The sequence below is a fragment of the Dromiciops gliroides genome, chromosome 4, assembly GCF_019393635.1.
Source record: "Dromiciops gliroides isolate mDroGli1 chromosome 4, mDroGli1.pri, whole genome shotgun sequence".
NCBI classification, from domain to species: Eukaryota; Metazoa; Chordata; class Mammalia; order Microbiotheria; family Microbiotheriidae; genus Dromiciops; species Dromiciops gliroides.
This window is the reverse complement of record NC_057864.1, coordinates 326511854-326528642: the sequence shown is the minus strand read 5'-3', so window position 1 is coordinate 326528642 and position 16789 is coordinate 326511854. Positions and strand designations below refer to the sequence as shown.

At 35.9% G+C, this 16789-nt stretch overlaps 1 protein-coding gene across 1 annotated transcript in view; it reads left to right on the top strand.

Moving 5' to 3' along the window:
* The window catches only part of FBXL4 (F-box and leucine rich repeat protein 4), a 135214-nt gene extending 122663 nt beyond the window's left edge, over positions 1-12551 (top strand). The window contains 4 exon segments of the mRNA XM_043999398.1: positions 3457-3577; positions 3580-3647; positions 3649-3769; positions 11993-12551. Coding sequence (XP_043855333.1) covers positions 3457-3577; positions 3580-3647; positions 3649-3769; positions 11993-12156 — 474 coding nt within the window. The 3' untranslated portion in view covers positions 12157-12551.
* Positions 12552-16789: the final 4238 nt, after the last annotated feature.

The following is a 16789-nucleotide window of genomic DNA, read 5'->3' as shown; positions in this document are numbered from 1 at the left end:
ACATACATGCATAAATACATACATACACACATATCTTCACAATGTAAAAATATGTGATCTAATTACAATTAGACTTCAGTTTCTTCAGATTATACCCTTTTTTTCATCCTGTCAACATTTCTTTATTGAAGTGAGGCAAAATATAATGGTACATTCTTTTGTGTTGTTGTTGTTTTTGTTTTTGTTTTTGGTGAGGCAGTTGGGGCTAAGTGACTTGCCCAGGGTCACACAGCTAGTAAGTGTTAAGTGTCTGAGGCCAGACTTGAACTCAGGTACTCCTGAATCCAGGGCCAGTGCTTTATCTACTGAGCCATCTAGCTGCCCCGGTACATTCTTGATTGACTATAAAGTTGCTAGAACCGGGGGCAGCTAGATGGCGCAGTGGATAAAGCACCGGCCCTGGATTCAGGAGTACCTGAGTTCAAATCCGGCCTCAGACACTGGACACATACTAGCTGTGTGACTCTGGGCAAGTCACTTAACCCCCATTGCCCCCCCCCCAAAAAAGTTGCTAGAACCTAGTTTCATTCTTGTTACATCAGTCATAGAAACCTCTATATTCAATACTGCCCACAGTTCTAATAGCAACTGAGTTTACATACTACTTAAGATTAATGGCAAAAAAAAAAAATGTTTAATTTAAAAATTTAAAAGAAACAGAAAGAAACAAAAATCCACTGGCTACAAATTCAGCCTCATTAAAACTATTTCCATTAATGTCAAAATACTTTTAAACTGCTTAATTGTAAATTGTTGAAATTCTATATGCAGGTTCCTTCACTTAAGAGGACAGATGCCTTATATCCCATTTTGCTTTCTGGATTCCATTTTCTCTTTGACTCCCATTATAAAAATGAAAATATTCTGCTAGAAAGAAATTTGGCCTGTAGTTTAACAGGCATGAAAAACTTGTTAAATCACATATTTTAGGGGGCGGCTAGGTGGCGCAGTGGATAAAGCACCGGCCCTGGAGTCAGGAGTACCTGAGTTCAAATCCGGCCTCAGACACTTAGCACTTACTAGCTGTGTGACCCTGGGCAAGTCACTTAACCCCAATTGCCTCACTAAAAAAAAAATCACATTTTAAAATAAAAACTTTCAAACAAAATATTGTTATATTTAAATTTTAAGAGCTATCCTATATTCTATACTCAGAATATCAAAATAGATATTCTGAAAGTGAAACTATAAGATGGACTGAGAAATTTTAGTATATCTTTTCATTTCACTGTTTCTCTCATATTATTCCTGTAAGGAACATAGCAATACTTAAAACTTTAATAATTTTGCTAGGTTTTTCACACATCTCAGAATACCTTAATGTTTTTAGATTACATTATATACAAATCACCTCATTTACACACAATTTCTATTTTTCCTATCACCTTACTGTGTTTTTTTCTTCTTCAGGTCAACTGGGCAACTTTTATCAGTATCCATCAGCAGCAAGAAAACAGCAACACATGAACCTAAGGACTAAAATGTTCAGTCTTTTGTTAGCAGTTTCCAAACTCCATCTTGTAGTTGTCTAGCTGCTTATTAATACTAACAGATTATAGTGTTAGATTATTCCAGTTGTATCCATTAAATTCCAAACCTAATGGTTTGTGTAACTGATTACCACTGTTCTTCATTAGGGTCTGTTACCATACAAAAATGGTGTTTAATGAATCTAACAAAGTAAATATTCTTCTTAGGCAGACAGCAGGTGGCATGGATTTTTTAGTGACAAATCTAGTAAGAGAATCTTCCAGTAGGTTAAAGTTCAGGAGCCCAATTGTAGGCACAAAATGGTAGTATTAGGACCTCAGTTCTGTAAAACTTGGTGATGGTGTTCCTTAAAATGAATTTGTTTTTAATTCATGAATCATTATGCATAGAATTTCATTAAATAATTTATATTAAATAGTGACTTTTATCACTTTGTGGTATACTGAAGATGTTCAAACATTGGTGGGCATATCTTTTTTTTTGGGGGGGGGGGGTGAGGCAGTTGGGGTTAAGTGACTTGCCCAGGGTCACACAGCTAATTAGTGTTAAGTGTCTGAGGCCGGATTTGAACTCAGGTGCTCCTGACTCCAGGGCCGGTGCCACACACACACACACACACACACACACACACACAGTGTGCCACCTAGCTGCCCCATGGGCATATCTTTATTAATAAGAATGTGAGTATACAGATAACCAACTAACTGTTGTTTAAGGGTTGTGTTTGAAAAGTTCAGATGTAAGTTTGGTGTTGGAAATCTGAAACATTTTCCTATAGAAACAATGTTCTAAGTAGTGGTAGGTAATTTAAAATAACCATGTATCCTATGATCCATTAATGTAGTAAACTACATTAGAAGTTAATCATCATGTAATAGCGTGTCTATGGAGAAAATGTATTCAAATTCAACTTCAGGTGCCATTTATCCACTTTTTTTGTACCAGAAACAAGATACCCTCTTTCTTCACTTACCAGGCAAGTCCTCCAGCTTAAATCCATAATTGTACTGCTGGTAGTGTCTATAACAGGATAGCACTTGGGGGAAGTGGGACCAAGAATAAAGGACTCTGAGATTAGGTGCTAGAAAGGGATTAAGGTGAAATGCGGAACCAAGAAGGGAGTTCCAAGAGATAGTGCTCAGGGAGCTATAGGGGCAGTGGCTTCTATTAATACAAACCCCTAAAGAAACTCCTTGACTAGTTTCTACCACCCCCTTTTCTTCCTTATATTTAGGTATTGACCTTCCTGCTTTTCTTTCCTCTTGGGAATGGGAGTAGATAGGCAGTTCACAGTAATTTAAAAACTCCACCCTATCTTCCCTCCCCCACCTTCTGTTTTTTCAGGCAGACATTGTAGAAATAGTCACATAGAGGAAAATGGTAGAATTTTTGTTATAACAAAATGAGATGGGGTATACATCCCTGGGGTGAAGAACAGAACTAGTCTCATAGGGACTGGAGATGAGGAGGTGGATGGGGTGGGGATAGGGAGTGGAAATCTTGTATTATCAGACTAGATTGGGACTGGGGCTTAATCAGCCATAACCACTGGGTGATCGGGTCAAATGGAAAGAGGAGTCTTGGGGGGTTACCCTTTCCTTTTGACTTGTTAGTCCTGCCACCTTATTCCCCATTCTGTACCTGCCTAGAGAACTAGCCCCAAGCAATTGGAGGTTGAGAGAAAAAAGAGAAGAATAGGGAAGAAAAATGCCAAACTATGGCAATGAGGAGCAGAATTTCTATAACAACTAAGCCTTGGGGCTATGGCAACTGTTCAGGGATTCCCTTGGTATGACAGATGCCAAGAATCTCACTCTCTCTCTCTCACACACACACACACACACACACACACACACACACACACACATGCAAACTTTAGTGGGTAATTAAAACTCATATTATTTTTTTAAATTTACATTTCTGTGAATAAAAGTATATAAAATAATAATCTTGTTTGATTCACAGATCGAAGACTATGATGTGATCGCCAGTATGATAGGAGCCAAATGCAAAAAACTTCGTACCCTGGATCTTTGGAGATGCAAGAATATTACTGAAAATGGAATAACAGAACTGGCTTCTGGATGTCAGCTTTGGAGGAACTTGATCTTGGTTGGTGCCCTACCCTACAGAGCAGCACTGGATGCTTTGCAAACTCTTGCACGGAAACTACCAAACTTGCAAAAGCTCTTTCTTACAGCCAACAGGTCTGTGTGTGACACAGATATTGAAGAGCTGGCTAATAACTGCTCTCGTTTGCGGCAGCTAGATATATTAGGTAAGGAAATATTCTGTGAATTATCTTAAAATCATATTTCTTTGATATGAAAACAACTTTTGTTGGGAGAGGGGGTGAAAAAACATCTTCACTGAATATAAATTGTTATTATGTTGGGTACCCTACAAAGTACAAAAGAATATAGAAGCAATTAGGATTTTTTAAAAGGGGTCAACATATCCTTAAAATAATGCTATCATGGGACTGCTAGGTGGATAAAGCACCGGCCCTGGATTCAGGAGGACCCAAGTTCAAATCTGGCCTCAGACACTTAACACTTACTAGCTGTGTGACCCTGGGCAAGTCACTTAACCCCAATTGCCTCACCAAAAATAAATAAATAAATAAAAATAATGCCATCACCCTAAAATACAGTTATAACCATAATATTGATCATTTGAGAGATCTTAGAGGCTGATCAAAAAAGAAGATGGAAGGCAATTCCAGGACTGTGAATGATAATACTCATTAGGAAGGTTTAAAACATAAAATCAGGGATACTTGGATTCAAGTCTCATCTCTAACAAATATAAGATCAAATCAGAAAGACTTGAGGACAGACCACTTTCTGGAAAATAGTAAATGTCCAAAAAAATTTTTTTTTAGGAAAAGAAAGAAAAAGGATGGGGGGTAATGTCTGCAAGCTTTGGTGCCTGGAATTCTTCTAGCATATTATGTAAAAGATAATTCATGAGAATTTATAGAGGGAAACAATTATCAGAAGAGCCAGCACAATTTCATAAAAATCAGCTCCTGTCTTGCCAGATTAACTTTATTTTCTTTTTTGAAATATTACCACAAGGACAGAGCTCGAGAACATTCATTGTAGATATAGGCATGACTAGATTTTGACAAAACATCTCCCCCTTTTTTTTTTCTTGGGCAGGACAATGAGGGTTAAGTGGACTTTCCCAGGGTCACACAGCTGGTGTCAAGTGTCTGAGTTCAGATTTGAACTCAGATCCTTCTGAATCCAGGGCCAGTGCTTTATCCACTACACCACCTAGCTGCCCTCGATTTTAACAAAACATTTCTGTGAACAAAATGTTGGATGTCTCAACAAATAGTTTTTCAACAGGAAGCAGGTTTCTAGATGAATGTCCCAGAAACTTGTTGTTGGCCTGTGTGTGCTGTTCACATTTATCATGGATATGATTATGGGCACTGATGGAATATTTATCGAATTTTCAAATTTGCACTAAGAGTCAAAGCTAATACCTCAGATGGCAGAGTCAGAATCCAAAAGATTTCAGCATCTAGAATACATTAATTTTGGTAAAGTGAAGTTTGATAGATATGAAGGAGAAGGCCTATTTTTAAGTTCAAAAAATCAGTTTCACAAGTACATTTGAGTAAGTGAGGTTATGACTAAAGGAACAATTCCTGTGAAACAATCCAGGGGATTTTGTTGGACTGTATGGTCAGCATGAGTCAACAGTATCATGGTAGCCAAAATAATCTAAAGTAATTATGAATGATATTGAGAAGCATAATATCCAGAATAAAGGAGGTAATAGTCTCTTGTGCTCTGATGATCATTATGCATCTGGAGTATTTTGTTTAGGTATGGATTCTACCTTTTAGGAAGCTTATTGCCATGTTTAAGTTGGTTGAAAAGATAACCCAAAATCTTCCATATAATGATCAATTGCTGAGGAAGTTTTACATGTAGAAGGAAGAGTTAGGAGGAATATGATTGCTAATTATCAAGAATTGTGTGGAAAAGAGAGAGACCAGAAGCCTTCCAACATGATTAGAGTTAGACCAGAAACACTCAGAGCCCTCAAGGCTTTGTATCCAAAGACAGAAAGAAAGGAAGGCTCCTACAAGAAATCCCCTGGGTTGTCTAAAACCCACAGCATGGATGTTAAAAGCAACTGGAAGCCACAATTACTAGTCCAGGGGCAGCAGCACCTCAGAGGCTCAGAGGTCCATGGAACTTTCTACTGAGATTCCATTAAGCAGCCCTGAAGATCCAGCACTATGAATTTCAACCATCTTGAGGGGGGGTTGGGGAAGGAAGCTAACCCCCAACTCCACTGCTCTTAACATTGACAGTACCTCAGAAGGCAGAGGCTAGTGTAAAGAAACTTGAGGCTCATGCTGACTGCTCCACCCAAATACATAGCCTAAGGCAATCTGGCCTCTGCACAAATCCCTAATTCAGGAACTAAGGTTGCAGATAGGAGTAAATAGAAAACTGTTGTGTGGTTCTTGTTTGGTTGTATCTGACTCTATGACCCCATTTGGGGTTTTCTTGGCAAAGATGATAGAGCAGTTTTCTATTTCCTTCTCCAGCTCATTTTACAGATAAGAAAACTGAGGCAAGCAGGGTTAAGTGACTTGCCTAGGGTCACACAACTAGTAAGTATCTGAGGCCCAAATTTGAATTCAGGAAGATGAGTCTTCTTGACTCTAGGGCCAGCACTTTATCCACTGTGCCATCCAGCTACCTTTAACAGAAGATACTGAGTGCTAACATACATACATAGATATACACATACATATATACACGTGTAATATACATGCACATGCATGTATTTATATAATATGTACGTGTTTTATACATGTATGTAAGTTTATATCCAGAGATACCCAAAAATTCAACCTAAAAAAGATTATATCTACAACAAATTCAAGTAGAAACTCAAAGGGGAAAAGAGATTTATGCACAAGGATTACATGAATACCTGAAGGAAATAAAGTAAGAATTAAAATTAAATAAAAGCTCTGAAGGAAAGAAGTAGACAGAGAATAAATAGCTAAGCACAGAAAATATTATACCTTACCCAAGTAACAGATTCCCTGAAAAATTATAATTGACCAGGTACAAGTCCATGAATAGCAAGAAATTATTGAAAACAAAAACAACAACAAAATATTAGAAAAATGCTGGTGGAAAAGGTAGAGTCTACTATCAAAAACAACAGTCTGAAAAACATGCTCAAGAGATTGGAATGTTTTCTTTAAAAGCTTAGAAACTATATTTCAAGAAATAATAAGTGGAAACTACACAGATCTATTAGAACCAAAGGTAAAGTGAAAATAAAAACAATCCACCAATCATTTCTTTAAAGAAAAGGAAAAAAAAAACTAATCCAAAAACCCAAAAGGAAAAGTTTCTGGAATGTCATGGTCAAAATCCAGAGCTTCCAAATCAAATTAAAAAATATTGCAAGCAGAGAGAAGGAAAGAGTTCAAGTACCAATGAAATAGAATCAGGATCACAGAAGACCTGGAAACTTGTCATAATGAGAGGAGATTTAATAACTAATAACTAATCATGATAATAATAATAGCATTTATTAAGTAGCTACTTAGTGCTAGCGACTTTGTGCTAAGTGCTTTTTAAATGCTATTTGATTTGATCCTTACAACAACCCTATGTTATATTAATCTTCATTTTACAAATGAAGAAACTGAAGAAATCAGAGATTAAGCAACTTTTTCAAAGTCACACAGCTAGTAAGTGTCTGAGGCAAGATAAGAACTCAGGTTTTCTGAGTCCAAGCCCAGCAGTCTGTCCACTGCACCACCTTGCTACAGTATTCTAAAAGACAAGAGATATAGGCTTACAACCCAGAATAACTTGCCCTGAAAAAATTAACTCTAATTCTACAGGAAATAAAATAGCTATTTAATATAATAGAGAACTTTAAAGCATTCCTGATCATGCTGAGTTGAAACTTTGAAATGTAAACCCCAAGACTCAATAGAAGCCTTGAAAGGTACATTTATGTGAACAGTTAGAAGGGGTTGCATGATGTAGTTGTGCTAATATTACAATAGGATGAGGAGAAATGTGTCAAAGATGACAAAAATTGAATAATGACAATTCTTGGAGGGCCTCTCAAGAAACAGTCTGTGGACTGGTTGAACTGTGAATTGGTCTAGCCATTCTTGAAAACATTTTGGAACTATACCATATAGTTCTTTGTTTTTTGTGGGCAATGAGGGTAAAATGACTTGCCCAGGGTCACACAGCTAGTAAGTGTCAAGTGTCAGAAGCCGGATTTGAACTCAGGTACTCCTGAATCCAGGGCCGGTGCTTTATCCACTGCGCCACCTAGCTGCCCCCCTGTATAGTATCTTTATAAGGAACTATATGTGCTTTATAAAGTTGGATAAAATGGTCTCTGAGGTCTCTTTCAACTTTGGAATTCTGTAAAATTTAGTGAAGATGTCATAGATGAACTTACCTCTGAGCTGATCTTAAAAGGAAGAGAAAGATTTTAAGCAACAGTCATATGGGGGAAGTGCATTTCAGGAATAGATGACAACATATAGGAATGCACTGAGGTCCAGTTTGGCTGAAATATAGTGTATAAAAGAGAGTAGAATGTAATAGATTTGGAAAGATAGTTTGGAGTCAAATTACATTGGGCCTTGAGTAAAAGGTTAAATAGTTTGTATTTTATCCAACTGACAGTGGGGAACCACAGAACTTTTTTACATAGAGCAGTGGTGACCATTTAGGCATCCTCATAGGAAGATCATTTTGTGGAAATGGGAAGGCACAATGCATATATAAGAGCTACTATGTAGAGATGAGGAAGGAAAACTACACTTGCTAAAAGGTACTATAGAAAATGAAGAAATATCAATATTAAACATGTATGCACCAAGTGGTATAGCATCCAAATTCTTAGAGGAGAAGTTAAATGAGTTATAAGAGGAAATAGATAGCAAAACTATACTAATGGGGTATCTGAATCTTCCCCTCTCAGAATTAGCTAAATCTAGCTGAAAAACAAATAAAGAAATTAAAGATGTGAATAGATTGTTAGAAAAGTTAGATATGATAGATGTCTAGAGAAAACTGAATGAGGATAGAAAAGAATATATCTTTTTTCTCAGCAGTACATGGCACGTATTCAAAAGTTGATCATGTATTCGGGCACAAAAACCTCATAGTCAAATGTAGAAAGGCAGAAATAGTAAATGCATCCTTCTCAGATCATGATGCAATAAATATTACATGTAATAAAGAACCATGGAAAGGTAGACAGAAACTTAATTGGAAACTAAATAATTTCATTCTAAAGAATGAATGGGTCAAACAACAAATGATAGAAACAATCAATAACTTCATCCAAGACAATAATAATAATGAGACAACATACCAAAACCTATGGGATACAGCCAAAGCAGTGCTTAGGGGAAATTTTATATCTCTAAATGCTTACATGAATAAAAAAGAGAAAGAGGAGATAAATGAATTGGGCATGAAACTTTAAAAGCTAGAAAAGAACAAATTAAAATCCCCAATTAAATACTAATTAGAAGAGTCTGAAAATTAAAGGAGAAATTAATAAAATTGAAAGCAAGAAAACTATAGAATTAATCAATAAAACTAAGAGCTGGTTTTATGAGAAAATCAATAAAATATATAAACCATTGGTTAATTTGATTAAAAAAACACACCAAATTACCAGTATCAAAAATGAAGGGGGTAGGGCAACTAGGTGGCACAGTGGATAACGCACCAGCCCTTGATTCAGGAGGACCTGCGTTCAAATCTGGCCTCAGACACTTGACACTTACTAGCTGTGTGACCCTGAGCGAGTCACTTAACCCCCATTGCCCTGCCCAAAAAAAAAAAAAAAAGAAAGGGGTGATTTCACCACCAATGAAGTGGAAATTAAAGCAATAATTAGGAACTATTTTGCCCAACTGTATGCCAATAAATTTGACAATCTAAATGAAATGGATAAATATTTACAAAAATACAAACTGCCCAGGTTAACTGAAGAGGAACTAAAATCCTTAAATAAGCCCATATCAGAAAAAGAAATTAAACATGCCATTAATGAACTCCCTAAGAAAAAATCTCCAGGGCCAGATGGGTTTTCAAGTGAATTCTACCAAACATTTAAAGAACAATATTCCAATTAATTCCAATATTATTCAAATTATTTGGAAAAATAGGTGAAGGAGTTCTACCAAATTCCTTTTATGACACAAATATGGTGTTGATACCAAAACCAGGCAGAGCCAAAACAGAGAAAGAATATTATAGATCAATTTCCCTAATTAATATTGATGCTAAAATCTTAAATAAGATATTAGCAAGGAGATTACAGCAAGTGATCACCAGGATAATACACTTTGACCAGGTGGGATTTATGCCAGGAATGCAGGGCTGGTTCAACATTAGGCAAAACTATTAATATAATCAACCACGTCAATAAGAAAACTAACCAAAATCATATGATTGTCTCAATAGAAGCAGAGAAAGTTTGTGACAAAATACAACACCCATTCCTAATAAAAACAATGAGAGAGCTTAGGAATAGGATAGTGCCTTTCCTTAAAATAATAAGTAGTATCTATTTAAACCATCAGCAAGTATTATAGCAACAGAGATAAATTAGAGGCCTTCCCAATAAGATCAGGGGTGAAACAGGGATGTCCATTATCACCTCTATTATTTAATATTTTACTAGAAATGTTAGCTTTAGCAATCAGAGAAGAAAAGGGTATTAAGGAATTAGAATAGGCAAGGAGGAACAAAACTATCACTCTTTGCAGATGATATGATGAGTATACTTAGAGATCCTAGAGAATCAAACTAAAAACTAATCGAAACAATAACAACTTTAGCAAAGTAGCAGGATATAAAATAAATCCACATAAATCATCAGCATTTCTATACATGACCAACAAAGTCCAGCAGCAAGAGATAGAGAAATTCCATTTAAAATAACAGTAGACAATATAAAATACTTGGGAGTCTCCTTGCCAAGACAAACCCAGGAACTCTATGAACACAATTACAAAGCACTTTTCACACAAATCAAATCAGATCTAAATAATTGGAAAAAAAGCCTACTATGTGCCAGGTACTGTACTAAAAAGTGCTTTACAAATATTATCTCATTTGTTCCTCACAACAATTTTGTGAGATAGGTGCCATTATTATACCCATGTTACATTTGAGAGAAAAGAGGCAGGCAGGCAAAGGTTAAGTGACTTACCCAGAGTATACAGCTAGGAAATGTCTGAGACTGGATTTGAACTCAATTCTTTCTGTCCCCAAGCCCAGTACTTGATTTACTGTGCCACCTAGCTTCTTGAAAGATGGATTTTAGAGAGGGTGGACTAGAGACAAAAATTTGTTATTCCTGATGCTATCCAGGTGAGAAGTAGTAAGAACCTCAATTGACTGGATCATGTCAATGTGACTGGAGGGAGAAAGAGTAATATTATAGATACTGTGAAAGTAGAATCTGTAAGTCTTGATAACCGAATTGGGGGTATGGAGAGTGAAGAGTCAAAAATGACTAAAGTTTTGGATCTGGATGACATTTTAAATAGTGATACCAATAAACAGAACTAAAGAAGCTGAGAAGGGGACAGTTTTAATGAGAAAATGATGAGCAAAGATCAATTATTACAGAATGTTTAAAATAGGATCTTGAAGATCATCTTGTCTAGCCTCCTCTTTTCATAGATAAGTGAAGCCTAGACATACAATGACCAATGTAAGTTCATAAGCTAATTAAAAATAGAATAATTTGAATCAAAATTTTCTGATTCCAGAAACAATACTTTTTCCACTACACCAATAAGCCAAAGGTAGAAGTTAACAACAATCAAATTTCTGATGTCATGTTCTTTAAAGTGTTTTTAATAGAAAATAGTAATCTGGGGCAGCTAGAGTGGATAGAGCACTGGCCCTGGATTCAGGAGTACCTGAGTTCAAATCCAGCCTCAGATACTTGACACTTATTAGCTATGTGACCCTGGACAAGTCACTTAACCCCCATTGTCCCGCAAAAAAAAAAAAAAAAAAGAAAATAGTAATCTGTAAGAAACTTAAACATACTTTTCAAGGGTTGATTTTTTTTTAATAACTTCATAGATCTTCCTTAAAAATTTCCCTCATTTGAGGAACCCTAGTTGGGCCAAAATTACTTCCATTACTGCTACTTATTTTAGAATGAGAAAATAGGAACGCAAATGGCCAACATTATTCTTCATATCATATGAAAAGTATTGCCAAAATTCAAGGTCTAAACCTCATAAAGAAAAGGAAATCCAGACTTTTAAAATAGAAGTCATTAAATTATCTCAGGGATTTGCAGTGATCAAAAGTATGCAAATTTATATCAAGTTTTAGAAAGAGCAATTCATTTTCTGTGAAATATTAATACTTAATGAAGTCATTAAAAGCATATTTTTAAATAAACAATTCACTTAATGTTCTCTTTTTCTTAATAGGGACAAGAATGGTAAGCCCCGCATCTTTAAGAAAATTGCTGGAATCTTGTAAAAATCTTTCTTTACTTGATGTGTCCTTCTGTTCACAGATTGATAATAGAGTTGTTCTAGAACTGAATGCCAGCTTTCCTAATGTGTTCATTAAAAAAAGCTTCACTCAGTGACTCACTACTCTATGTGCTGCCATGGAATTAATTTGACATCATGTGATTGGTTTTGTTTGTTTTGGGGGTGGACAGAAATGGACATATACTTCTTAAAAGAAAAATAAGAAATGATTGAAATCAAGGAAAAAGATAAAATCATATTTTCATAAAATAGAGAGCATCTACAAGAATTTAATATGAACATGCTTGGGAATTATTAATAATAATTCTTATTATTCTGTACCTAACTGTTGTTTTACTCATTAATCAGTGGTAATGCACGTTTTAATCAATAGTTACAAATTCAACCTAAAATAATTTGCTCTAATGTAAAAATTTTAACTCATATGTAAAGGAGCATTTTGTGCAATAAAGTACTGTGATATTTATATAAAAATAAAGTTAATTTTCCATACCTAGCAATGAAGAATTCTCTTTACCATGTGACTTTATTTACTGAGTTATGGAATTTTAAAATCAACTTTTATTAGGAAGTTTTGTGACCTAGCATGTAATATTCTATCATAGAAAAATGAAAATTTGCAGGAGATTTTACTTCCTCCTACATTTTGGGGGGGAGAAATACACTTGGACCTACCCATTTTAATCTATAACATATTTGGTAGGAGGTGTATATTCTCTTTTTAAAAGATGACATACAATGATATTTTACAGTACACCTTTAATGATATAGTACATGTACAAAAGAACCCTCTGGGAATCTGTAGCAGAAACAAAAAGGAAAGAAAATTACCTACTCCTAGCTACTGTATATATAATATTGGTGTCAAGTACTTACTGTCACATAACTGATAATGTATAGAGAACCCAAAAGCAATTTTCTTCTCAAATTCCTGTCACCTTGGATTGTGTTGACTTGTGCTGCATCTGCTTACCATATGAAACACTGAAAAATATATGATCCACGATAATATATCAGCAACTCTCCCTCAGATTGAATACTTGAATGATATAAAAGAGAAAACACTTATTTGGTGTAGAACAAGACCACATCCAACTCTCATTCATAAACTAAATATCCAGTTTGATCCCTGTTCAGGACTTTTTCTTTCTGCTGCCTTAATTTGGCAGTTTCCCTTTTTACAGTTAACACTAAGATCACAGTAAAAACAGAATAAACAAGCAAAAAAAAAGGAATGAGGAATTTAAGCTGGTTCATTTTCCAGCTTTTTTTCAGTGTTTTTAATGATTTTATAGTATAAGAGATTGAAAGTAATATATGAGGATTACCTAAATTAATAATTGATAGGTGAATTTCTATTTTACTATTCAGGAAAACTTTTGAATGGTAAAAAAAAATTTTAAACATTTTAGTTGATTATTTTTAACATTCTTTTCTTTTACAATTTTGAATTCCAAATTCTCTCCATCCCTTCTTCCCCCTCACTCTCTCTGAGAAGGCAAGCAATATATTAGCTGTATTCTCAAAAAAAAGTAAGAAAAATTAAGAAAATGAGAAAATTATACTTTAATTTGCCCTCAGAATTCATCTCTATGGAGGTAGATAGCATTTTTTCATCATGAGTTCTTTGGAATTATCTTGGATCATTATATTGATCAGAACAGCTAAGTCTTTCACAGTTGATCACCATTAAAGTATTGCTGTTACTGTGCACAATGTTCTAGTTCTCACTTCACTTTGCATCAGTTCATATAGGTCTTGCCATGTTTTAATGAAACTCCCCTCCACACCATTTTTGGGGGGCAGGGCAATGATGATTAAGTGACTTGCCCAGGGTCACACAGCTAGTAAGTGTCAAGTATCTGAGGCCAAATTTGAACTCAGGTCCTCCTGAATCCAGGGCCACTGCTTTATCCACTGTGCCACCTCGCTGCCCCCACACCATTTCTTATTGCATAGTCCTTCAGTCATATGCCACAACTTGCTCAGCCGTTCCCCAATTGATAAGCATCCCCTATATTTCCAATTCTTTGCCACCATGAAAGGAGTTGCTATAAATATTTTGTACATATATTCCTTTTCCTGTTTTGTTTTTATCTCTATAGGATACAAACCTAATAATGGTATTGGTCAGTCAAAGGGTATGCACAGTTTTATAGCCCTGTAGGCCATCGTTCCAAATTGTTCTTCATAATGGTTTGAACCAATTCACTACTCTACCCCCTTCATCATTTGACCTTTCTGATAGGTATGGGGTAATACCTTAGAGTTATTTTAATTTGCTTTTCTCTAATTAATAGTGATTTAGAGTATTTTTGTGTGACTATAAATAGCTTTGATTCTTCTTCTAAAAACTGCCTGTTTATATTCTATGTACATTTATCATTTGGGGAAGGGCTCTTGTTTTATAAATTTGACTCTAATATACATTAGTATATATTTGATGAATGAGACTTTTTGCAGAAAAAACTTGCTATAAAAATTTGGTATTACTTCATTGTCTGTAGGACCTTTTAAGTATAATGAAATTTCTTTGATTATCTTTTTAAAATTAGGTCTACTTTTGCTTTTGCTTTGTTTACGATCATGATTGCTACTCCTGCCTTTTTTACTTCAGCTTAAACACATTAGATTCTGCCACCAGCCCTTTATTTCTAACTTTCTTTGTGTCTTCTCATTTCAAGTTTGTCTCTTGCAAAGAACATATTGTTGGATTCTAGCTTCTAATCCATTCTTTCTGTTTTATGGGTGCGTTTTATCCCATTCACATTTACAGTTATGCTTAGTTTCCCTTCATCCTATTTTCTTCTGTTTCTTTATCTCTTTTTATGCTGGCCCTCCTGAAAACTCAATTTTGCTTAAACCACTGCCTCCCTTGATCCTCTCTCTCCCTCTCTCTCTCTCTCTCTCTCTCTCTCTCTCTTCTCTCTTCTCTCTCTCTCTCTCTCTCTCCTCCCCCCCCCTCCCTCCCTCCCTCTCTCCCTCCCTCTCTCTCTCTCCCCTCTCCCCTCTTTTCTCTCTCTCTCACTCACTCTCTAATCATCTACCACCCTCTCCTTTCTCAACCTCCTTTCCCTTTTATTTCCCTATTGGGTAAGATACATACATTTCTATACTCAAATTTAGTCTATGTATGTGTATATATATACACATACCATATCTATATATACATACATACACACATACAAACATACATAGTATGTGTTCTTCCCTCTTTGAATCAATTCTGATGAGATGAGGTTCAAGCAATTGCCCACCCTCCACATCCCCCAATTTCCCCTCCATTGTAAAAACTCTTCCTTGTACACCTGTTTATATGAGAAAACTTACCCCATTCTACCTCTCCCCTTGCCCCTTCTCCCAGTGCATTCCTCTTTAATATGCCCTTCTGCACGCTATCTACATAAACTCTTTTCTTCTGCTACTAATGATAATTAATAATGATAAAACCTCTTGGGAGTTATAAATATCTTCCTATATGAATATTAGTAGTTTGACTTCACTACTGAGTCCTTTATGATTACTCTTTCATATTTAAATTTTTATGCTTCTCTTGCGTCTCATGTTTGAATGTACATTTTCTATTCAGCTTTGGTCTTTTCATCATTAATGCTTGAAGACCTCTATTTCATTAAATATCCCATTTTTACCCCTAAAGGATTATCCTCAGTTTTGCTGGGTATTCTTGGTTGCCAATCCTAGCTCCTTTGCCTGCTGGTAAATCATCTTCTAAGCCCTTACTCTTCTAATGTGGAAGATGCTAAATCTTGTGTGTTCCTGACTGTGATCCATGATATTTGAATTCTTTCTTTCTGTCTGCTTGAATTATTTTCTCTTTGACCTAGGAGCTCTGGAACTTGGCTGTCATATTCCTAGGAGTTTTCGTTTTGGGAATCTCTCTCATGAGGTATTCAATGGATTCTTTCAATTTCTCTTTACCCTCTGGTCGCTGTGAGAATAATGAGATTTAGCAGATACTCAAAGACCCACCTGGAGATTAATCTTAGACTGATTGAATCAAGTGAGAGTTCATGATTGAAGCAGGCTGTGGCCAGAAGATTGGGGAGAACCCCGACCAGGCTGGAAACTCTAGGCTAAATAGGCTTTTTTCTCACTTTCTGAACTCCATGGGAATATTCTGTATGTTTTAATAAATGTTTAATGCCCAAGGACTGGTGCTAAAGCTTCTAATTAAGGCGACCACAATTTAGATTTTAAAGTGGTCCCCACTTGAGGGTTACATGAGGTTCATTACTCTGGGGAAGTGAATGGAATGGCACAAGTGCATTCAAAAATCCGGAGTAATGAACCTCATGTAACCCCAAAGTGTGGGGGACCACATCACACTAGTTAAGTGGACCAGTAGACTAGAGTACTGGCCCTGGAGCCCAGAGGACCTGAATTCAACTCTTGCCACAGACACTTACTAGCCATGTGGCCCTGGCCAAGTAATTTAACCTCAATTGCCTAAACATCCAGGGCCCATCCCCAACTGTATTGATATATATGTTGCCATTGAACCCAGATGGCTCTGGAGGAGAGAATGAGGTTAGTGACCTTCCACAGCCTTCCCTCACTTAAATCCAATTCAATGAAAGTTCATAACATCCACCCCCATATCATGGTTCTCTTCGAGAATAAAGGACAAATAATAACAAACTCTCTGGATCTGAAAAACAGGGCCATTTTTCTTGATGATTTCTTCAATAAGATGTTTAGGCTCTTTCT